At 57.2% G+C, this 23,430-nt stretch overlaps 1 protein-coding gene across 2 annotated transcripts; it reads right to left on the bottom strand.

Annotated features, from left to right (window-relative positions):
* Positions 1 to 277: 277 nt before the first annotated feature.
* On the bottom strand, positions 278 to 13,146 carry CCND1 (cyclin D1). Of its 2 annotated transcripts, none has more exons than XM_035263616.3 (5): positions 12,791 to 13,146; positions 11,053 to 11,268; positions 10,403 to 10,562; positions 6,422 to 6,570; positions 278 to 3,550 (listed from the first exon to the last, which is right to left on the bottom strand). In XM_035263616.3, the coding sequence occupies exons 1-5, from the start codon at positions 12,986 to 12,988 to the stop codon at positions 3,386 to 3,388; spliced, it is 888 nt and encodes a 295-aa protein (XP_035119507.1). In that variant the 5' UTR covers positions 12,989 to 13,146; the 3' UTR covers positions 278 to 3,385. The 2 variants fall into 2 exon arrangements, with proteins under 2 accessions (XP_035119507.1, XP_078195453.1); XM_078339327.1 differs by lacking the exon at positions 12,791 to 13,146 and adding an exon at positions 11,961 to 12,265.
* Between the last annotated feature and the right edge of the window lie 10,284 nt (positions 13,147 to 23,430).

Genomic DNA, 23,430 nt, shown 5'->3' with positions numbered 1-23,430 from the left:
CCTCACACAGCTGGGCTCGGGGCTTCCTACCAGTTGGAGGAGTGTGCCCGATCCTGGCTGGATTGTCTCCAGCCCCCGGCGTGTGGCAGTGTCAGGAGACACTCATGGTTGTCACAGTGGGTGGAGGTTGGGATGCTGCTGAAGTACCCAGAAGCGCCCATGTGGCCTCCCGCACTGCTGAGCCTGCCACCCTGCCACCCTGCCTCGCTTCTGAGGCACCAGGATGCACGCCCCTGGCTTCCCGCCAGCCCAGGAAACAAGCAGGCAGGCACCATGCTGGGGTTTTACCAGTTTTATTTCTAGACTTTCATGTTTGTCTTTTGTCTTGTGCTGGAAACATGCCGGTTACATGTGGGTGCTGGGAAGCGCCACGGTGCAACCAGAAACAGACCCAGCCGCCCGCCGCCCAGACCCTCAGACGTGTGCGTCACAGGACAGACTCTGCGGTGCCCCATGCACCTGCCACCAGCCTTTGGCCTCTCGACACACACATCTAGGACTCGTGCCCTCGCCCCGTCACGACGGACTAAGTGTCCCTCAAGGGCCCTGCGTGGTTCAGATAGACGCCGCAGCCAGGATGGTTGAGGTAAGCGTGAGCCGTGTTCCGGAGGGGTGGGGCAGGATGGGCCTGTGCTCGCGATGGCCTCGGAGCACAGGATGACCCTGCCAGGGCAGGGCTCCAGCCATGCAGGCCTGGTGGGGGGAGGGTGCAAATTCTTTTGGTTCGGCAGCTTGCTAGGTGACTCGGGCACACAGCACTGTGAGCTGGCTTCATTGAGATTTGGAGTCTCTTTAAATCAGCACTATGCTGTAATTAACAAAACAATAACGAACAGAACACTAGTACATAACAGATTAAACACACCCAAAACTTGAACAAATTCCAGAAGCTATTCCAATCATCCCGAAGCAGAGTCCTACGGGCGCAGCACCGTGGCGGCACGTAAGACACACTTGTTATAATAATATAATAATTATGCAACGTCCATAGCTACACGCAAAGAATGACACAGCTGTGAAAACTACCAGGACGCTACGATCCGGTAAGAGCCCAGTATCACAGGCGCAGGAAGAGAAGATGGACACAGCCTGGGCCCCGGGGACGCCGGTGCAGGATCGCGCCCGCATGTCTGTGAGCCGAAACAGACGGAGCCTACCAGCTGGGTCCACCATGGCTAAGTGAAGCATGAGGTATTGTGAAAAGGAACCTTTTTGGAATAGAGCAGTAATCACATTAAGTCAAAACTGATCACATAAAAAAAAAAAACTACAAAAAAGGCATCCGTAATACAGTGTTCTAAGAGAAAATTAAAACTAGTACACGGCAGTATATGACATTGTCAAACAAAAAACTGACCCTCCAGTAGCAGCAAACAATGTGAAAGAGATACAGAGAAGCGATGTGAGTGTGTCCAAACCGTGCCTGGACGTCAACGGTAGCAGCGCAGAAAGAAAACGCAGCTGCAGCCTGTCCCTGGCGTGGGCACCGCCCCATCCCCCCAGGAGCTGCAGCCTGTCCCTGGCGTGGGCACCGCCCGTCCCGTCGGGAGCCTCCTCCTCACTCCTCCCGCCCACCTTCCCTCACACATCAGCCTCCACCCTCTGGCCACCTCCCTTCAACACTTCCTAAATAAAAATTACAAGAATTCCATAGCCAAGATGTGCAAATTGTCTATTTTGTCGCTAAGTTTTTTTTTAAAGGAAGGGGCAAGGGGTAAGAACATCTAGGAACTGGACTTATGGCAAGTACCCGACTTTTCCTTGTGACTGTGGGAAATGCCAAACAGGCTGAGTTAATGTCTGTGTGCGGTCTTCCTCCAGATTGTTTTTCTCACCTATAAAAGGACCCAGCTTTAAAACACACTGTACTATACCTGCAACATCAAAGGCAGAAGGGTGTGTGTGTGTGTGTGTGTGTGTGTGTGTGTGTGTCTACATCAAGGGGAGATTGCATTACTTTATAAATCATACTGGCCTTATCAACATCCTCTGCAATAAATATACTTTTTTAGCCTTAACTATAAATTATATATTTTAGTGTTTAAAAGCCTTCCGGTGTGAAACATCTCAGATAACCTTAGACCACCTGCTCTCTAGGTAAACCTCTGAGGTCCCTACTTTCAAACACCAGTTGGCACCAAAGGATTCCTAAACTTCAACTTAAGAGAAAAAAAAAAAAAAAAAAGGAAAGGAACTTGTCATCCTGGCGATGTGAGAATGCAAACCTTTTTCTTCCTGACTGGTACGCAGCCTCCCAAAAACTCACCTCCGCTGCCACCACGGTGGCCGCACATCCTACTCACACACAAGTACACGGATATCCCAAACCATTCCATTAGAAACCTGCTCTCCCTCCGCACACACAAAAACAGCGCTATTTCCTATACCTGCTGGACTGAAAGTGCTTGGAAATGGAATGGTTTTAGAATACGGAGAAGAAAGCAAACCACCAAGTAGCTGTGGATTGAACCTGGACGTCAGCTGGCTGCAGGGCCGCGGGGTAGAAAACCAGCATCTCATAAACAGGTCACTACAAAAACAGGAAGAGTATAAAAATAGAATATATTATGTCACTATTTCGTCTTCTCTTTCCAGTAGCGTATCGTAGGAGTGGGACAGGTGGCCGTTCCCGACCCCGCCATGCTGGCTGGTGCCTGACAAACCTCCACTGTGGTGGTGGCCACAGGCACAAAGGACACACACACAGGCACGCTACGCTACTGTGACCAAGAGGTGACTTCAGCCATGGATAAGGTGAAGAGGTTATACATCTACCTACGGAATATAATAACATACAATGACTTATAAAGTGACTACATGCAGATGAGCAAGCAAGGTACAGAGAGGCCTACAACCGCACTACAGCTGTGCTCCGCAGGACAAGCACGAGAATACCTTTTCTACCTAAAACCCTCTTCTACTTTACAAATGGTTTGCTGAATTTTTCTATTTTTTTAAAAATGTTTTTATGCTTTTTTTTTTTAACACGCAAAGAATCGAACCTAATCCTCTCCCGAGACCCCTCCTTTGTGTTAATGCCTACGCGTACAACAGAGAAACAAGCACATTAATATAGAAACTAGTTGATTACTGGGGTATACAGTCCTCTATTTCTGTAGCACAACTCTCCTGTCCCCCGCCGCTCAGGGTTACGCGAATACTATTTTTTCTCTCTCTCTTTTAAAGACAGTTTTTGGGTAATCTTTTTCTTCTGCTTAAGTCAGAGATGGAAGGGAGAAAGAGCAAAGGAAAAAAACCGACAACAAGGAGAATGAAGCTTTCCCTTCTGGTATCAAAGCGCCCCGGAGAGGAGGGGCTGTCGGGGAGCACCTGGGGCCGGCGCCACCCTCGCCGGGGTGGCGGGGCGCCCGCCTTCCTGGCGCCCTCAGATGTCCACGTCCCGCACGTCGGTGGGTGTGCAGGCCAGGTCCACCTCCTCCTCCTCCTCTTCCTCCTCCTCAGAGGCCTTGGGGTCCTGGTTCTGCTGGGCCTGGCGCAGGCTGGACTCCAGCAGGCCTTCGATTTGCTCCTGGCAGGCCCGGAGGCAGTCCTGAGATGGGGTGGGGAGAGGCGGGGAGAGGGGACCTTAGAAGGGGCCTGCAGCAAGGGCCCCTTCCCTGGTGCCATGACCTGGAAGGCTTTTATAAGGGCGAGACTAAGCCAAAAACTCTTCCTTGGCCCATGTGAGTGAGACGAGGGAGCTGCCAGTCACCTGTCAATGGGGCACTCAGGACCGAATGTCTCCATCTCCCACCTGGCCTCCCGAGCCACAGGACACCAGATGCTGCCCACCCAGCCTGCACCGCCCCTGCCCGTCTCCATGCCCAACAGCGCCTGGACCTCCTGTTCCCACTGGCCTGCCAGCTCCCTGGGGAATTCAGTGCCATCTGATCTGATCCGGACAGAAGCCCTCTGAGTCCTGCTTTTTCAGACTTAACCTCTCCATGTGGCGGCACTCGAGGTGAACCTGGCCTTCCATAATCAGCTGCTGGCCAAGCCTTCGGCCGTGCATGACTGAGGATGAATGCTGGGTGGCCAGGGGGACCTGGAGCCCTGATCTCTCCCCCCTCCAACCTCTCCCGCTCAGGCCTGCATCCTGGGCCACCCATCAACCTGGCATGGCAGGCATCCATCCACCTGCTGCAGCCACAGATGCTTGGCCCAGGACGGAGTGTGACAGAAGCTCCTGGAAGTCCTTCCTGCACCCTTGGGGGATACACACTTCCTTGGCAGCAGCCATGCCGGCAGTGGAAAGGGGCAACTGCGAAATCTGGAACCCCTGTGCCCAGGGGCCTCTCCCAGGCTCTCCTACGAGCAAGTCCCAGGCCGCCTAAAGTGGCTGCTTACTGCCCCGGGGGCTTCTGGATAGAGAACCAGCTCCACGTGCTGGGGCTGTGTGCATCCCAACTGCCAGGAAGCCACACGAGGGCTTGAAGGCAGGTCTCTAGGCAGCCCTGGAAACAAGACTTTCTACTAGGAGCAGAGCGGGGCCACAGCTCTCCACGTGCCACGCAGGGGCTGCGGAACTCCCAACCAGATGGGGCTGGGGGTGCTGGACGAAGGCATGGTATGACAGGCGAGGACCCAGGCTGGAAGGGCTTCTAGCTGGACCCCTGGAGTCAAGATATTTTAGAGCCCGAAGCCTCTATAGGGAGGCCTTTCCTCTCCCGCCTTTCAGATACGTTCTCATCATGGCAAATGAAGCTGGCCAGGTTGGCAGTGCAAACAGTCCCACTGTACAGATGGGGAAACTGAGGCCAGAGACCCGGAGTGAGACCCAAGACTCCTGATGTTCAACCTAAAACGCCAGCCACCCTCAGTTCCCAGCCCCAGGGGCCTGGCAGCTCCACCCAGGCGCCCTTCACCTGCAGCCCCTCGCCCCCCCATGACCCACTCCAGGCCCACACCTGCAGCTGGACTCCAGGCCCTTCCCTCATCCTTCTGGCCCCACAGCTGCCTGCAAGGCTGCCCCAGTGGACAGAACTTTTCCCCCACAGCCAGAAGCTCCAAGGAGGCAGGTGGCTTCTCAGCAAAAAGCCACTGGTGTGGGCACAGCACACCCGATTCACACAGATGAACATTTGCCCACCAAAGAAAATTCTAGAACACGCCAGAGAAAATGTGGGGCCTTCTGCTGTCAAGGGTTTTCTGAGTCTGGGCTCAGCTAAGTGGGTCAGTGGATAACCAGGCAGAGTGGACTCGGCCTCAGGGAACTTCACCCATGTGACAGCCATGAGGCGCGTGCTTTGGGTGTACTTAAGATGTCTCTGCTCAAGCTAGGGCCAGTGCTCGGCTTCCCACAGCTGCCTGAAGACAGCAGCGTCGCAGGGCAGATGCCCCTGGGGGGAGGCGGTTTCCATTCAGGGCATGGAGTTTGCAATGAGAAGTGCAGATGCTGAGTTTCATTAAGAACGGGAGGGGGTGCGGGCGGGGCTTTCCCTTTGCTGGGTTTCTGAGCCATTTTTCGGAGTGAACTGTGGGCTGCTGCAAGTGAGGACACCTCACCACCCCCACAGGATGACACGGGGCAGGGTTCCAGGGAGGCCACGGCACAGGACACAGGAGGGAGGAGATGGTGCCCTGGCCACCTCCAGCGTCCCGTGGCAAAACCACTTCCTCTTCCAGAGGCACTGCCAGGCAGGGGACAGGCAGGTGGACCCGAGACAGCATCTGCTGAGACCCATGCGGAGCCCCCGGGAGGCTGAAGGGCAGACCACCAAGAGATGGCCCAGGCCAGAGCCCAAACAGGCCTCACAGGACCCCCGGCCCTGAGTGGGGGTCAGGCGGTCACTCCCTCACACACTGCAGGGCCTGCGCTGACCCAGCCACCTCTCCGGTCTAATTTGGTAAATGCCACAAACCCTTTTGATTGTCATTTTAATTCTTTAAGAAAAGACTCAGGAATAAAACAGTGGCATTTTTAAGAAGAAAGACACAGTCACCCCCGGGTCTGACAGCAGCCGCCTCTCAAAGAGGCGGTGAACAACGAGGCTGTCGCTATCCGCCTGTTGTCCGGCGTCTCGGACCTCACAGGAGCCCCTTTCAAGCATCTATTTATTGGCCACGCACATTGTGGCCCAAACAAAGCTCGCCTGGGCCTACCCCCACACACCATCACCACACGGATCATTGGCTGGGGCCGCCTGGGGCCTCTGTCCTGGACGCTTAGCCTAGGAAGACTCTACAGCTCCTGGAAGCCCCAAGGGATGGATGTGAGAAACCTGTGAGGACCCCGCGCTGGTCAGTGCGTTCTAGGAGCAGGGAAGAAGTTGGCGGTACTCTTAAGTTCATGGCCTGGGGTCCAAGGGGCCTAGCCCCAACCTTGTCACCCTTGAGGACCTTGGCACCAGCCTCAGCATTTCCGTGGCACTGGATGTCTGCTGCCCGCCAGCCCGCCTGGCCATCAATGGCCCTCACTCACCGGGTCACACTTGATCACTCTGGAGAGGAAGCACGTGAGGCGGTAGTAGGACAGGAAGTGGTTGGGGCTCCCCAGGTTCAGGCCTTGCACTGCGGCCACCACGCTCCCCGCCGCCACCATGGAGGGCGGATTGGAAATGAACTTGACATCTGCAGCAGAAGGAGAGAGGCAAGGGGGCTGTGGGCACGGACCTTCACACAGGGCCTCGGTGATCCGGGCGTCCCTGAGTGCCGGCTCTCAGCAAGCGACCCAGCCTGGAGGGAACCATCCAGAATGCGCAGCTCCAAATCCAGGCTCTCCCCAGCCTCCAGCCTTCCCTGCGCACCGGGAGAGCAGGAGCCCGGCCCAGGGACCGTCCTGGAACATCAGCCCCGCTGTTGACTCAAACACAGTCAAACAAAGAGGAAGCCACAGGAAGGGAGATAGGGACATCACCAATGGCATCTCACGCCTGTGAACATCATCACTTATTCACAAAAGCAAGCTGAGATGATATGAACATGAGGACACAGAGATGGTGCCTCTGTGACCCTAATCCTAGTACCTGCCACCCTCCAGCAGCAGGGATTGGAGACGAGTCACATTCTGAAAGGACATCACATGGATGACACCCAGGCCTCCACCTGGGCCAGGCCACGGGGCCATAGGGCACTGATGAAGCCATTCCCTGTGTCCATCAGGGGGCAAGCCCTGGCTGGTGGCCTTAAGGGTGGCCGTGATGGTGTGGCACCGCTGGCACCAGGAGAGCCTGGCTTGGCTCACTTGGGAAGGAAGAGCTCTCCAGCAACCCACGGCCCTTACCATGGGACCATGACTGTCATAGTGACCTTCAGAGCGCAGACCAAGCACAACCCAACTCCAGCCGGCCCTCCACTCAACACTCTGTCTGGCGGGTGACAAAAAGGCTTCTCTGGGCTGTTTGATGTAGCCCAGCAATTCTACTGATTTCCTAAGTAAGTGAAGAGGTGTGGGGTTCCCACCCACCCCCAGTCACCATGGGACACCCCTGGAGGACTGGGCCAGGAGCCAGCAGGAGGGAGCAGCTTTCCTAGGAAAGTGCCTATCCCCCACCCTGGGGCTTCCTGGGGACTGTTCCCCACATCTGGGCCCGCTTCCAAGGGGGACACCAATCCAGGGTGGCTCATCGGGCTCTGCAGTCTGCCCAAAACTCCCCTGGTCACTGTCAGACACTGGGGCTCATCTGCCCTCCAGGCCGCAGCAGCGGGTGCCTCAGGGCTGCCCCGTCACTCCACAACTGACCACTCAAACAGCAGGCCGGCTCTTCCCATAGAGAGCCTCGCCACCAATCATGTCCCCATTTGTGGCAGGGAACGCCGGCCACCCCTCCTCAGGGCAGCCGCGCACCTACCATGGACAGGTGGGCCAGCATGGAATCTGCCTCTTGGCCTGGCCCCCACCCCAGCGGAGGCTGGGGGCAGCCTTTGTGTCACACCCACGAGGAAATCTGCACAGGAACCAGGGGCCTGGGGCGGGAGCTGGATGCCGGCTGGGCTGAGTGTGGCATCTTTGCCGGCCCCATCGCCTCATCTCGCACCACTGAGCACCCAGGAACAAGGGGGGCTGGGGGAGCTGAATGGGAGCCGACCCAGGCACAAAGGGAGAGGGGCCCCCACGGGCCGCCAGGGGTGCGCTGGCCCATCGGAGACTTCATCCTGAGAGAATAAACAACTTCGGCCTTGTTAAAGAGAGGGGCGCCGGCGAGGGGCTGGGAAGAAAGGCAGCCACCCTGAAGGGGAGACAAAGCTGGCTGCTGGGCGCCGCAGCGACTTAGAAAAAGAAATCCTTAACGAGCTGAGCCACCTCTTCTCCCCTTTAAATGGGAGCAGTTCCACACAGTCCGAGAGCCGGGAGCCATGAATGAAAACGTTTTCATTGAGGCAAATCAGAACTGCACACAGAGACTGCTTCTGCAGGGAGCGACGGCTTCCAGCTGGCCCTGCACCTTGAGAGCCCCATCTCATCCAGGGGCACATGCAGAGCGGAGTCACTCCCACATCGTTCCGGAAGATCCTGCCCCCACCCAAGTGTGTGGCAGTGTGCTTAGATTAGGAGCCACCCAGAATGAAACACCAAAGCTCCAGGATTGGACCCTATCCGCTGCCCAGTTGTTCAGAGAGGTGACAGCTGTCCTGGCAGCTCCGCAGCACTGGACGTTTCTCACCTGGCCCCCTGCAGCACCGAGGGCACGTGCCCTGAAACCCACTTATGTGAGTGTATGTGGCATGTGCACACCTGCTGGGGACCCGGGGCCAGGGATGCGTGGTGCAGGGAGAAGCCGCCCTGGCATCACCTTTAAATGTAACCCGTGCCACGTGGAGGGCAGAAACACCTTCCTAGACTCTCTCCCACGCCTCCGCCTCCTTCAACCCGTTTCTGACTTTAAGCAGCCCTGAGTCACTCTCGTCTCCACCGACGTCCAGCAGGACCCAGGCAGTTATGTCTGATGCTCAGTTATGTTCATTGGGCTGCGCACGGGTCAGGACCTGGAGCACTCTGCAGGGGTGGGTGCCCTGGCCTCCGGCCCCTCACTCGGGGCCCACCCTGGAGCAGACTGAGAGCAACTGGGTTCCCAAGTGTCCCTCTTCCTTTACCCACCGCCGGGGGCGCCTTCACAGACAAAGCGTGTGCAGTAGCGGGGAGGGCGAGACTGCACCTGCCCCCTGCCTCCCGCCAACACCCAGGGATCCTGGGAGGGGAGCTCAGCCGCTGGAGCCACCCTGCAGGGAAGCTGTGCAAGGACGGCACCCACCACGTCTCCAGAAAAGTGCATTTCTCTGAAGCCACTTACAGCTCCATAAAAGGCTGCGTGGAGTCTCTGGAGGCCTCTCTCCTCTGAGGAGCCCCAGCCAGAGAACGCCTCCCTGTCTGCTTCAGGACCACCCCCACCCCTCAGACCCATCCAGGCTGGACGGCATTCTTGGCATCTTCATCTGACCACTTTGGGGACTTGCTTGGAAACATGGGGGAGGGTTTCCTGCCCCAAGCAGGTGGAGGAGGTGGGGGAGCTCTCACGCCGAAACCAGAAACCATTCTGGAATAATACACTAACTGCTGGCTACCTGTGTCAGAGGGTGCGCTGAAATAGGTTTGGGGGGGCTCTGCCCTCAAGGGATTGGGGGAGAAGATGCTATTGTGTCTTTGATGTCCCGGACCTTGTGGCCTGTCACCCAGAGTGAGCCCACAAACAGATGTGACAACTGAGGCTTGACCAAAAGGGGGCAGGGCCCCCCCATCAGGGTAACCAGGGAAGGAGGCGCACAGGGGGGTCAGAGGCAGGGCTGGGGACAGCAGGAGGCAGCACCCTGTGTATGCATGTGTCTATCCCAGTTGGGTCCTGGGGCCAGGGCCATGCCAGCGGAGGTGAGGACTGGGTACTTCTGCTGCCCACGGTGGCGGCCTAAGCTGAGACTGCTCTGAAGTGCTCCCCAGGGCTCAGCTGAGCCCAGCAGACTGGCGGCACCCCTGGCAGGGCCTCAGGCAGCTGAGCTCCTCTGCTGGACACCCCTGCACTCAGCTGCCCAGAACACGTGGTGCAGGCGGGCCGACAGCTCTCCCCGCCCCCGGAGGCGCCTCTGGCAAGTCGCCCAGCCTGGGAGAGGCCAGGAGGGGGCCCCCGCAGCTCAGGCTCCTTAAGGACACAAGAAGGGCTGGAGGTCGGTGGGGAAAGGAGGCGGCCCTGCGGCCAAGGTAAACCCCTTTCGGCCTGGAGGATGAGGCCACAGCATCTAGACACAGGCAGGCTGGCTGCGTGGTGGCGCGGCCGTAAGGGCAAATCCCCTTCCATCCAGCGCAAACAAGCCAGCACCTCTGCTCACCAGAGCTGGAAGAACTCTTCCCAGCGCAGGCGGGGGCCTAGGGACGTCCTCCGGGACAGCACCCAGGTGCAGAGCAAGAAGCTGGCCAGGCCACCTAAGGTGCTGGCTTTCAAGGGGAGGCTGGGGGCGGCTGGGCCTGCCCTACCTGTAGCGCAGAGGGCAACGAAGGTCTGCGCGTGTTTGCGGATGATCTGTTTGTTCTCCTCCGCCTCTGGCATTTTGGAGAGGAAGTGTTCGATGAAATCGTGCGGGGTCATGGCGGCCAGGTTCCACTTGAGCTTGTTCACCAGGAGCAGCTCCATTTGCTGCGAACACAGGGTGAGCGGCTATCAGGGGAGGTGCGGGCCGGCCTGGGGACGCGGGGAAGCCGGCAGTATGGCCCTAGCCCCTGAGTCTCGTGTGGTCCTGGGGGTGCGGGAGCAGGACTGGCGAATGCTGGGGGGTCCAGGAAGCTGGGGCAACACACGATCCCAGATCAAAACAGAAAAGGCGCCCGCCGCGTGAAAAGATTCTGCAAGTGGAAACAAAAAGACTTCCCACCACCTGGAACGGAAGGCTCAGCGTGGAGCGCGGCGTTCCCGGTGCAGCCGCTGGAGGGCGCGCGCCGCCCATTTTTCGGCCACACCGCAGAGCGCTAACGAGGTGGGAGTCGCAGGCAAGCGCGCACGGGGCGGCTAGGATCCCACCCGCTCCCAGGACGAGGACACCCGGCAAAGGGGCCGCCTGCCGCCCCTGCACCTTCCCCGGCCCGGTGGTCCTGCGGCTCGCGGGGGGCGGCGGGGGTCCCGCGGTTACCAGCAGCTCCTCGGGCTGGATGGAGTTGTCGGTGTAGATGCACAGCTTCTCGGCCGTCAGGGGGATGGTCTCCTTCATCTTAGAGGCCACGAACATGCAGGTGGCCCCCAGCAGCTGCAGGCGGCTCTTTTTCACTGGCTCCAGCGACAGGAAGCGGTCCAGGTAGTTCATGGCCAGCGGGAAGACCTCCTCCTCGCACTTCTGCTCCTCGCAGACCTGCGGGGGCACGGGGCCCGTGACCGCCGCCGCCAGGTCGCGCCACCCCCACCCCACTCCCCCGCCCTCGCATGCCCATCGCGCTCGGCAGGACCACCAGTTCTGGAGGGCGCCGAGGGGTCGGGGCCGGGGGCGGCAGAAGCTTCCTGTGATGCGCCCCCTCTCGCGCGCGTCCCGAGTATCCACCCTCCCTGAAACTGAAAGGGAAAGTCCCCGCGAGGCTGGCATGGTGGGGGCGGGAGCGGGCACAGCTGGGCGGCGGCGCGGGCTGCAGGCCCCGGGGACCCCAGCCCGCCCTGGAGCTCCGTGGCCCCTCTGGCTGTGGGTCGACACCCACTGGGGTGCGGGGCCGCGCAAAAGGCCGCGGGGTTGGGCGCCGCGCCTGCGAGACACAAAGGTGGCGTCCCAGGCCGCCGCGCCGCATTTCCCCAGACGTCATCTTTTCAAAAAATATTTAAAAATATTTAAAAAATAACTAAGTGCGTAAAAATACCCTGAAAATGACCCTCGGACGGCCCTTTACCCAGGCCGGGGGTCGGGAGTTTGTTACAGGGTCCGGGGGAAGCCCCAGGAATTCAAACTCCGGGGACCCCCTTCCCCCTGGGCGCGGGCGGTGTTTCCCTCTCGCAAGGGCACCACGCCGCACTTTCAAAAATTATTTAAAAATACTTGCGGGCCCCTCAGGCGCCTACCGAAGGTGTGAAAATGTTCTCCCAGGCCCCCGGCTCGCTCGGAGAAGGTCCCCCAAGCCGAGATCCCTGCAGACGGGGATCCAGCCCTGGCGTCTTGGGGGCCACGCGACCTTGCAGCTCGGCGTGCTCTCCGGCCCAGGCTGCCCGTGCGGGGCGCTTTGGGACTCGCTGCTTGAACAAAGGCCCCCCTTTCCCCAGCGGGGTCCCCCCAAAACTACCCATGCTGCGTCCCCGCGCCCCTCCCGCGGGCTCCGGGCAGCCGCCGGGCCCCTAGTTGCGGCCCCAGCGCCCGGCGGCCGCTCCCCGCCCCCACCCTGCCCCCAATTATTAATAAACACTTTTGCTGTGCAATAAAAGAGCAAAGATGGCGCATAATACTGGCACGAGAAGCCCTTGCATACGTGTCCATGGATAGTAATTTAAAAATCAAATCTATGCCCCCTCCCCCCGGAGTTGGAGGCTCTCGGCCGCGGCGGCCGGGAGAGGAGCCGCAGCATGGCTGGGGCGCAGGCGGGGGGCACAAAGCGCACCTAACCTGCCAGCCCGCACCCTCGGGCCCATTGGGGTGCTCCTGGCACTGGCTTCTCCTGGAGGCACCCCTCCCCGACCCCCTCCTCCCGTCCCAGGAAACGCAACTCCTAGCACCCCCACCCCCACCCCTTCCTTCTTCAGAAAATACCCACAATTTTTATTTTGAAAATACCTAGCAACACCCCGGCAAACTTCAAAGGTCTAGCGGGAGAGAAGAGAGGGGAGTGAGAAGCAAAGAAACGTGGGTATGGGCAACAAGTTGCAGGGAGGTCTTAAGAGAGCCGCCCGAAGCCCCGCACCTCCAGCATCCAGGTGGCCACGATCTTCCGCATGGACGGCAGGACCTCCTTCTGCACACATTTGAAGTAGGACACGGAGGGTGCGCAGGTCTCCTCCGCCTTCAGCATGGCCCGCAGCACCCGGTCGTTGAGGAGGTTGGCATCGGGGTAGGCGCGGCGGATGGCCTCCACTTCGCAGCACAGGAGCTGGTGTTCCATGGCTGGGGCTCTGCCTGGGCAGCTGGGGAGGGCTGTGGGTTCCGGCTGCGTCCGCGCTCGGCTCTCGCTCCTGCTGCCCCGCGCTCCCTCGCGCTCTTCTGCCCCTCGCCGGAGCGCGCGGACTCTGCTGCTCGCGGCTACTGCGCCGACAGCCCTCTGGAGGCTCCAGGACTTTGCAACTTCAACAAAACTCCCCTGTAGTCCGTGTGACGTTACTGTTGTTAAGCAGAGATCAAAGCCGGGCAGAGAATGGGAGCGGGAGGGGGCGGGGGCGGGCGCAGGGGGAGGGGGCGCGGGCGCCAAACGCCGGGAGCAGCGAGGGGCAGAGCCCAAAAGCCATCCCCGAGGCGCCGCGCCTGCCCTGCGGCGGAGTTGCCCCCGTAGTCCGGTTTTCATAGAAATGCAAATCGCCCCGCTGCAGCCTTTCTCCCCGCCAGAAAAGAGGGGTACAGGGGGCCCGGTCCGACTCGAACGGGTCCCCCGGGATTTGGGGGTGGGGTGGAGGTGGCTCTGCAGTAGGGGACAACTGGGAAGCCCCACAGGCCACACGCAGCCTAGGGAGACCACGAGGAGGGGGGACTCCGGGGCGCGGCGACACCCCATATCCAAGCCGGCAGAATCGGCGCATTTCCAAGAACGCCACGAGGGCACCCACGAGCGGACAGACGGCCAAAGAATCTCAGTTTCTGCATCTCCTTTCATTTTCATTAACACGTGTAAATTTCAAGAACTATTTAGCATGCAGGGACGGAGGACAGGGCACACCACCCAGTGCACTTTTCATTTCGGCTCACATGGGGGTTGTTGTAAATGCCCAAGGGGGTAACCCTAAACATTTAAGGGATTTCAGCTTAGCACGCGTTCGCTCAAAAAATAAAATAAAATAAATGCCCGAAAATTCCAGCCGCAGCCCAAGATGGTGGCCAGCATTTCCTTCATCTTGTCCTTCTAGCCTGGAGACTCTTCGGGCTGTCTTCCTACCTTGACCAGTCCATCCTCGCGGGGGTCCCCAGATGCACCCCCTCCCTTCCGGTGCCGGCAATTTAACCGGGCCAAACACATCTCTGAAAGGACAGCCGAGGAACAGTGATCTCCGTCCTGACTCGTTTTTTAATTAAAAAAGGAATTAAATTGCTGGAAATATTAGTCGCCTCTGCCTGGGACAAGACCGCCGGAAGGTTCCTAATTGGTTTTGTTGGGGGTGTAGACGTCCTTTCACCTTTATAATTTGCCCCGGGTCTGCACTGGCGAGCGTGAGGGGGCTGGCAAGGGCGGGCAAAATAAAGGACACTTATCAATTAAACAAATGAGTGTACTGATCTGATTTTTAACAAAATCGATAGGCGTTCGTGGTTATATGAGAGGGTCCCCAATATTATCGCAAAGTTAAGCAAGTGTGAATTAAAATACATGGTGTTTTTTTTTTTTATTACAGGTTTTGCCTCTTTGGTGCATTTAAAAAAAGGACATTTTACTGTCTTAACTTTTTTGTTTTGTTTTACAATACCTGCCCCTAATTAAGAAAACTTCATTTACTTCCTTCTCAATATAGTTTAGTGTCATCAAACCACCGTATCCTCTTAACAGTAAAAGCTCAAAGAAAAGTGATAGAAAAAGTCCCCTCCCCTTAGCCAGGGTGCTCACAGCAAGATTCGACCCCCTCCCACCCCTACCTTTCAGGGCGAATTCCTCTCGCGCCCCCTCCCCCGCCCGGAACTAGGATTACTAATATTTCGGGTTCCGGGGGGGTAATTACCCCTAGATTGCGCATGGGGAGCGGTAGGTGACCCCAGCAGGGAGCACCCACCGACGTGCCTCCCCACTCCCCGGGCACCCACAATCGCGTCGGCCCCGGTATAGCCAAGCCTCAGAGCATCCGCCCGCGCACGAGGGCGGCCCAGCTGCTTTTTCATTCATAAAATCCGGACCTGGCGGCCGCCTGGATGATTTATGGGGCCCCGAGCTATCACCCGGCCTCTCCCATCCCGGGGGGCTGGGGGCCCCGAGCCCCGCCCGCGCCCTGGCCCAGCCCGAGGCGCGAAGCGGCTGGAGTCGGGTAGGGGCAGCAGGGCATAAAGAGGCTCGCCCACTCCGGCAAAACCGGCTCTGGGTCCTGGAGGGAGCTTCACCCCCCATCCCGGGCGCAAGACAGAGGAAACTGGAATTAGCATGAGCCAATGGGGGCGCGGCGCTGTTACTAGGCGGACCGGGCAGATCTCGACGAGGAACTTCGTTGATTTCCCGGCTCAGGGACGGGCGCAAAATTGCAAGCCCGGCTAGCGAACGTAAAGAGCCGTCCAGGAACTCGCGGGGGAGGCGCTGGAATTTGGGGCCCGGCGGGGCGCGCCAGCTGCCCAGCCCCCACCCCAGGGAGCCCTGCTCGGGGCCCCTGGGTCTTCCGAGGGGGCCAACAGCTCTGGGCTTTTGAGGGCCATTGCTTCAAGAAGCGCAGATAAGGCATTTTGATTTTATTTTTTTTCCAAAGAGAAAAGCAACTTTAAAAAACTTTTCTGTTGCAGTTTTACTTGACGCTGTCTTTTTAAAACCCACCACGAAGCAGGAATTGCGGATTCTGGGCTCATTTAAAGTGCTCTGTTCTTATTTCTTGGTGACCATTTGGAGACAAAGGGCAAGTGGCCCAGTCGGGAGAGTAACCACTTTGGTTTGAAAGAAAATCCAAAAGTAACTTCAATCACCTTCCCACTTTCCTCGCCCCTTGGCCCCCGCCCCGGTGCCCGAGGCTCGGGCGGATGGTCTGCCCGGAGAGGGCGAATTCCTCTGCAGGCGCGTGTTCGCCACCGTCCCTGGCTGTGGGAACCTTCATTCAAGCGGGGGAAGGGAGCGCGTTCATTCAGGAACCGGCGCGCCGCGGCGCAGACCCCGGGACTCAGCGCGACTTCGCGCCGCGGGGCTGGGGGCTTGGGTTGGGGGCGGGTGTTGGGGTGGCCAGCGCCGACCTTTCGCCGGCGACCTCCGGCACCCGCCTTTCTACTGTGGGACCAGGGCGGCTCGCTGGCGGGCGCACCCAGGTGGGGTCACCTGCAGCCGCATACCTGGCGGCGACTTGAAAGGACTTGGCTCCCGCTCCGCGAGTTTTCCATTGTTAAGCGCTTAAGTCGCCCGGGAAAACGCTTCCGAAAGCCGGCCCCTGGATTCCGAGGGCGCTCGAGCTCCCCTTCCCCCCACACGACTCGTTTTTTGGGGTGCGCGTGGCGGCCCACGTGCTTCGGCAGCTCTGCTTGGGTTACGTAGCACCGATCCCGAGCGCCCCAAAACTGCGAGGAGGTCCGGGGCGAACTCCGGCCCCAGTGCCCACCCGGGACAGCCACATACTCGGCACACGGACAGCCGCACCCCCTATCGCCCCAACCGCAGACGTGCGTTTCCGCTCCTGATCAATTAGTTTCAGTCACACACAGACCACCCCTTCTTCCAGCGCCCCAGTCGTTTGTCCGGCGGGCCGCGGGGAAACGAGACCCCTCCCCGAGCTCCGAAGGCTGCGGACGCGGTGGGAGCGGGAGTTAAAATTCAAACTCAACAGGTAGGGGGCGGCCCTGGCTCCAGCGACACAACTGGGATCCCAAGGCTAAAGGCGATTCTAATTCCTTGACTCCCGCCCCTCAAGACGCTTCGCCTGGTACCCTGAGCAATGTGAACCCCCAAATCCACTAGGGATTTCCTGGCCTTCCAGCTGGCCCCGGCCCCTCTCAGACCAAGTGGTGGGGAGTAAGCACCCAGATCCGGAAGAAAACCACCTCCGACCACGGGAGAGAAAGCGGGCTGGGGGTGACCCCGGAGGTCACGTCCCGCCCTGCTCCCCCCAGTCAGGCCTGGCCGCGGCCCACTCGAGGCTAAGCAGACTTCCGCGCCGCACGGAGACGCAAGGCGACGCTGCCGGACTCCGGGGGCCTAGGAAACCTGCGGCGGCCGCTCGCGGGAGCCAGTTTTCCGGGCGGAGGATCCGCGCCGAGGCCCTCGGGGTCTCCCACGGCATGCCCCACTCCGGAACTTGCCACGCCATCCCCCACCCTTTCCGGAAGACTGCGGGGAGGACCCCGCACGCCCGCGCCTCTCTAGTGTGCGCCTTAATGCCCTTGGAACGCTCGAAAGCGCTACCATCCCTCGCCTTGGCACTTGGGGGTGGATGGAGGGGCAGGGTCGTCCTTACGGGGCGCCTCGGAGTTCTGGTTCTCGGGACACTCACCCAGCAGGGGAGGGGAGGGAAAGGGAGTTTTTTTGTTTTGTTTTTTGGCCGGGAGACGGGTTGCCTACCTAACGCCCCGCGCCCTTCCCCTGGGGTCCCTGGAGCCCGTGCTTTAAGGGCCGGGGGCAGGACTCGGATTCCGACCCCTTAGGGATCTGGGTTCACAGGGTCTGAGGGACTGATGGGCCGCGCTCGGTCCCCAATCCCCTCCTGAGTGTTCACGGGGCACGACTTGCCCAGCGAGTCCTGGGTGGCAGGGCCAGGGCCGGGGTGCGGCCAGGAGAGGTAAAGGGGAGGCGAGAGCGCGCGCCGCCGGACCCTGGGCCGAGGCTCGGGAGCCCCGCGAGGCCGCGCCGCGCATTCCGCGCATTCCCGCCGGGCCCCGGTTCCACCGCCACGTGGTTGCTCTGCGTCCGCTTGTACCGTAAGGCTTAGAAAAGGCGCGCATTACGGTTCCCGAGCGCATGCGGACCTCCCAGGACGCTGAACGCTAGAGCCGGTTCCACTGTGGTGCCGAACTTACTCCTTTCCCGGCTGGTAGATGGGGGCTGCGTTTTTACGTAATAAGGCGGGTTGTACTGCTGGAGCGATAGCATGTTCATCTGTAAAGACCGGCAGGAAGGAGGGTGTTCGGCCCTACTGGAATCTGTGATAGGGAGATCGTCCGTCTGTAATAGGGCGACTGTCCGGTTGAGGGATGTGACAGAACCGGGCCGTGACTGTTCCACTTTCTCAGCCGCTGGTAAAGCACCGAAGAGCAGCTGCAGCCTTCTGATGGTGCCCAGTGCACTGGTTGGAAAGCACGGAGCAAGAAGGTCCTTAACAAATACGGAAACGTCCAGAAACTGTTAGAGCTTTGTTTTTGTTTTTAAGTCCTGAAGGGTGGCTTTTTTTTTTTTTTTTTTTTTTTTGCCTGAGGGTCAGTTTAAGATAAAGAATCTAGTGCATCCCTGGACCCTGTGAGCCCGACCTTAACCAACAGGATGCCTGCCTGGGCTTATGAGGTTCAGGGGATGGATGATTGGGGCCTCCTGATACCCAGGCGAGGTCATGTTGCCTCCCCAGGCTTGGATGGGTCAGAGGAATCCTCAGACCCCTCCTTGACCATCTCGCTGAATCCTGGCTTGAACAGAGAGCTGTTTCTGCTGCCTCATGGGAGGGAGACAGGTTATGTGCCGTAGGGTGGAGGGGGCTGCATTGATCCCCATGCTCCTAGACACAGCTCTAGCCCTGAGCAGCACAGCTCACTCAGGCTAAGGGAGCATGGTCGTTTGCTTTGAGGTTCATCTGTAGGGTTTGGAGAAAAAGCCTTCACTCACCACACAGTCACATCTTCTCACCACTGTGAGCTGTTTCCTCCAGCAGACTTACACTTTCACACATGTAATTTCAGGGAAATGGAGGCACAAAGAAACCAGGTGCCTTGTTCAGGTTCCCGACATTGGCAATGGTGATGATGGTCTGTATGGGGCTACACCCTCCTCCATCTCATGGGCACTGTCAGAACAAATCCAGCTTGCTTAGAAGCTGATTAAGATAAAATTCTACTTTTTCAAGAATTCATGCAAAGCCAAACCACTTTTTTTTTTTTTCAAAATTTCAGGCAGGTGGCAGCCACATTTATGAAACTGAACAAGAATGTCACACACAGACCTACATCTGCCACTAGTTGTGTGGCCTTGGACAAATCTCTGTCCCCATCTGTAAAACGGGCTATGATAGTTTTCCTCACAAGGCCACGGTGAGAAGTAATTAAGGTAATATGTGGAAAGCATTTAGCACAGGGCCTGGCGTGTGCCAAGGCCTGCCCGATTTATTCATTCATGTATTTGTTCTTAGGCAGGCTGAAGGCCATGTGCCACATGCAGTATGTGGAATTAATTAAGTGTTCGGTTTATATTCAGAAAGAGGGTTTTACAAATGACTTTATAATCTGTCAGCTTGCTTCCCTATGCTGACTTCTCCTGAGCTGTTTGTGGACTTGAGATTTAAATCATGGAATGAACTTTTACCTGAAAAAAAAAAAAAATCACTTGAATCTTTCCTTCTTCCCCAACTCTTCTTTCTCTTACTCTGCAAAAGGAGTAGAAACGTTGATTTAAAAAAAGAAGCCTTTGAATTAAGGGCACAAGTTTAATGCCAGGATGAGAGGCAGAGACAGAGGGAGGGTTTCTGCTGGCCCAAGAGGGTCAGTAGCCCAGGGCTCTGCCCTGTCTCTGGATGGACTGGCCAGGTTCCTGGGACCGTTGCGTAATAGGAGCCATCTTGCTCAAGCAGGAGGGGGCAGTCACAAGGGACACTGGCCAAAGGTGTGGGTCAGTAAGTTTCACGGCTAGAAATAAAAAGACATGAGTGTCAAGAAGTCACCAAGGCCATGTTGTTCAGGGCCTGGACACAGACTGCCAGGCCAGCCTCTGCTCTTAGTATCTTGCTATGGTGAAGGTAGGGGGCAGGCGGACGGTGGGCTCTTGGGGAGAGAGGGCTCCTGGGCCGCCAGCCTGGAAGGCATTCCCTGTTCCCCCAGACTCAGAGCATCGGTTCTCTACTGGCCCTCTGGGCTGAGGGTTGGTATACTTCTAGGCAAAGGCAAAGGTAACCTGAGGCCTTCCCTTAGCTGCCTTGTCCAGGGAAAATATATTGTTTCCTCCATCCCTTTTGAGTTATTGAGAAAAAAAAAAAAAATCCCGGAATCCCTTTTGTAGCCTCCCTGGAGGGGAATTACAGCTGCAAGAAGGGAGCCACTGAAGGTTGCTGAGGGGCCAGCAGTGTGGGGTCATGGCGGTGAGGCCAGAGCAGTTCTGGGAAGATGGACGGGGAGAGATCTCCAAAGGGAGAGAGATCCTGGAGCTCCCTTGCCCCCTAGGCCTCTGCCCTTTGGTTGCATCTGATGAAGCCAAGCTTGGAATCCACCCACCAGTGGAGAACTCACCAGTGAGTTCCCATGCCAGCTCCAAGGTGCTAGACGGAGGCTTTTTGGAAAGAAGAGATGAGAGGTAAGACGGTAACTGGGGAGGTGCAATATAGGGGAGGCGCCGGAGGACCTGGGGAGTCACACTGCCAGGAGGGTGGGTGGGCAGGCAAGAAACAGGGAGGAGATTCGAAAGTTAGGAGCCTTCACAGGGAAGCAGCCCTTCTCCCTAGACCCTGGCTGCTCCCTAGACCCCGGCTGCTCCCTGGGCGAAGATGCCTGTGACTCCTGCTGGTGGTGATAGCGCGGCCCCCTGAGATGCTTTCTGCGCTCTCCAGCTGCACTGCGTCTTCACAGAGGGCGTCTAATTCAATCTTCAGGCTGCTCCCTAGACCCTGGCTGCTCCCCAGGCAAAGATACCGATGAGGCCTGCTGGTGGTGATAGCTTAGTCCCCCACGATGCTTACTATGCTCTCCAGCTGCACTGCGTCCTCACAGAGGGCGTCGAATTCAATCTTCATGGCAGCTCCAAGGAGAGGCCCTTTATCCCCATTTTACAGATGAGGAAACAGAAGCCCAGCACATCATTCAGCTGTGGTACAGCTGAGATACCTTCTCGCTCCGACTCCAAAATGCAGAGAAAAACGGTAAAGTACAAAGCACCTAGAAAGAGCAGAGATCACCTTTTCATTTTTTACAAAACAACTTTATGGAAAAATAATTTACTTACCATAAATCCCAGCGACTTCAAGCATGCAGTTCAGTGGATTTTGGGATACTGGACAGCCGCGGTCACCCTCTGAGAACACTTTCATGAGCCGCCGAAGAACCCTGTAACCCATGCATAGTTACTCACCTTTTCCCTCGCCCTTTTCTGCAGCCCCTGACAACCGCTCATGTGCTTTCTGTGTGGATCCGCCTGCTCTGGACATTTCCAGTACACGGAATCGTGTGCTCTGCAGCTTCTTGTTTCTGGCTCTTTCCACTTAGCATCATGTTTTCACGGCCCACATGTAGCGTGTGTGCATGCTTCGTTCGTCTTAATGGTCGATTACTATCAATAGTATTGACAGACTACAACTGGTTTGTCCATTCATCAGCCGATGGGCCTTTGCATGGTTTCTACCCGTGGTTACTGTGGACAACGCTGCCATGAACACAGAGGTGGAAGTGTATGTGTCGATGCTGTTTTCATTTCTCTCACACAAGGTTCCTGTTTTTGCCTTAGCTACAGGGTCTTGCTCTGTTGCCCAGGCTGGCGTGCAGTGGCATGATCAGAACTGCCAGATACAAAAGATAAAACCAGCATCAATTCAGCGAAATAAATACATAGCTGCTTTGAAGGACGTGTAGCAAAAGAGTAGGAGCTGAACTTTGGGAATGATTGGGGTGATTCCCACCCACCCCCGCCCCGGCTTTGTTTTTTGAGATAGAGTCTTGCTCAGCCACCCAGGCTGGAGTGCAGTGATATCATCTCAGCTCACTGCAACCTCCACCTCCTGGGTTCCTCCACCTCCTGGGTTCAAGTGATTCTCCTGCCTCAGCCTCCCGAGCAGCTAGAGTTACAGGTTTGTCCCACCATTTCCAGCTTTAAAAAAATTTTTTTGTATATTTAGTAGAGATGGGGTTTTGCCATGTTGGCCGGGCTGGTCTCAAACTCCTGACCTCAGCAGATCCTCCCACCTCGGCCTCCCAAAGTGCTGGGATTACAGACGTGAGCCACCGCACCCAGCCAGATTTTCCCTTTTCTATACTCAGTTATGTGCTTCCACATACTGTATTCTATTCTGAACAAATACTACCTTTATAGTAGAGAAAAGAATCCAACTAGAAACAACTGCAAAAGACACCAAGGGCTTTTCCAGGCCCCAGGTTCCCTTGATGTCCTGGGAACACCTGAGCCAAGTCCCTTGTGGTTTACTGGGCAGTAGCCACATGGGATTCTCTCGGTCATAGAGGGAGGAGCCACTTGCCTAGCCCCCCAGTTACCAGGATCAGGAGGATCCTACATTCCCCATGACCTCCTTTCCAGCAGACAGTGGAATGGGAGGCTGGTGTTTCAGGTAGAATTCAACTGGTCTGGTCCCAGTGCAGATGCTGCATGTAAATGCAATGGCAGGCCTTCGTGTCATTGGATGATGACAACTTAGAAGCACAGGAGGCCTGTAGTCTGCCTCCTAAGATGCAGAGCATGGGCCAAAAGCAGGAGGAAATGCAAAGAGAAATGACAGACACAGCATCAACGTAAAATGCTCTTGCCACAGGGCCAGTGGGGTGGCTGCTGAGTAAGAAGCAGTAGGGCAGCCGTGTTTTCCTTAGTGTGAACTTTGACCACACTACCTCTAAGAATTCATGAGGTCCTTGGGAGACACACGTGTGTCTGATCCAGCAGCCTGCTGTCTACTAAGGCAAATCAGGACACCTTGAAGGCTGCCGGATCGCCAGAATCTCCCGGCCCCTCGACTCCTCCCAGGAGCATTGTACAGACTGATAGGGAAAGGTACTGCTGGGGGATAGGGTTCTGGGTGTCAGGTATTGCTCAGTGTCCTTTGATACCTTTGATACTCTCCTTCTTCCATAGCAAAAGAATTTTTAATGGGGCACCCACTACTCAGCTAAAGACTACATTTCCCAGCATCCCTTGTAGCAGGGGCTGGCCATGTGACTAAGTCCTAGCCAATGGGGCAGTGAGAGCCAGCACTGATTGAAACTCCTGGGTTGGGGCATTAAAAGGCAGGGACCTGCCTTTTCCCTTCTTTTCCTCTTCCTGATGAGGCGCAAACATAGCAGTGACTTCTTGAATGATGTGGATGAAGAACGTCACAGCAATGAGGGTGCTTTACTCAATTACAGAGTAGAGCCACCATACCAAGTCATACTTGTACATGAGAGGAAAAAATAGATTTATATCTTATTTCAGCCATTTTGTATTAGTGATATTCACAGTGGGAGCAGTTTCCTTGAGGACAGGAGGAGATTGGAAGGGCAAGAGGCTTGAAGAGGGCAGTGCTCTAGATGAGAGGAAGAGACTTGGAATTGCCCACACTAGGTCTTAGGGCACAGGGATCAGGATGAGGGGGCCGTGCGCAGGGCTGAGCTTCCTGTGGTGCTTCCTAGGAATGATGGGCAATGACTCAAGGTTTGACACTTAATCTGTTCCCTTCCACACTATGATCCCCTTAGGTTTCCCGGCCTTCAGTGAGGCCTGTTCTCTGCCATGAAGAATACGAGGCAAGAACACTGACAGAGACTCAGAGACTCAGTCAATGGCAAAGGACAGTGTCCCTTAGCAGGGTCAGTATGTGTGGGGAGGAGCAGGAAGTCTGAGGG

The sequence above is a fragment of the Callithrix jacchus genome, chromosome 10 (assembly GCF_049354715.1).
Source record: "Callithrix jacchus isolate 240 chromosome 10, calJac240_pri, whole genome shotgun sequence".
Classification (NCBI taxonomy): Eukaryota; Metazoa; Chordata; class Mammalia; order Primates; family Cebidae; genus Callithrix; species Callithrix jacchus.
The sequence above is the reverse complement of the archived record's forward strand: the minus strand, read 5'-3'. Positions and strand labels throughout refer to the sequence as shown.

What these genes read in the sequence shown, in the direction of transcription:
- CCND1 (XM_078339327.1), bottom strand. Translation starts at nt 12,182, where the DNA reads ATGGGTAGTTTTGGGGGGACCCCGCTGGGGAAAGGGGGGCCTTTGTTC. An exon ending in TCCAGCCCGAGGAGCTGCTG is followed by an intron (nt 10,563 to 11,052) that starts GTAACCGCGGGA and finishes CTGTGTTCGCAG; the next exon opens with CAAATGGAGCTGCTCCTGGT. An exon ending in GAGTGATCAAGTGTGACCCG is followed by an intron (nt 3,551 to 6,421) that starts GTGAGTGAGGGC and finishes ACCCCATCTCAG; the next exon opens with GACTGCCTCCGGGCCTGCCA.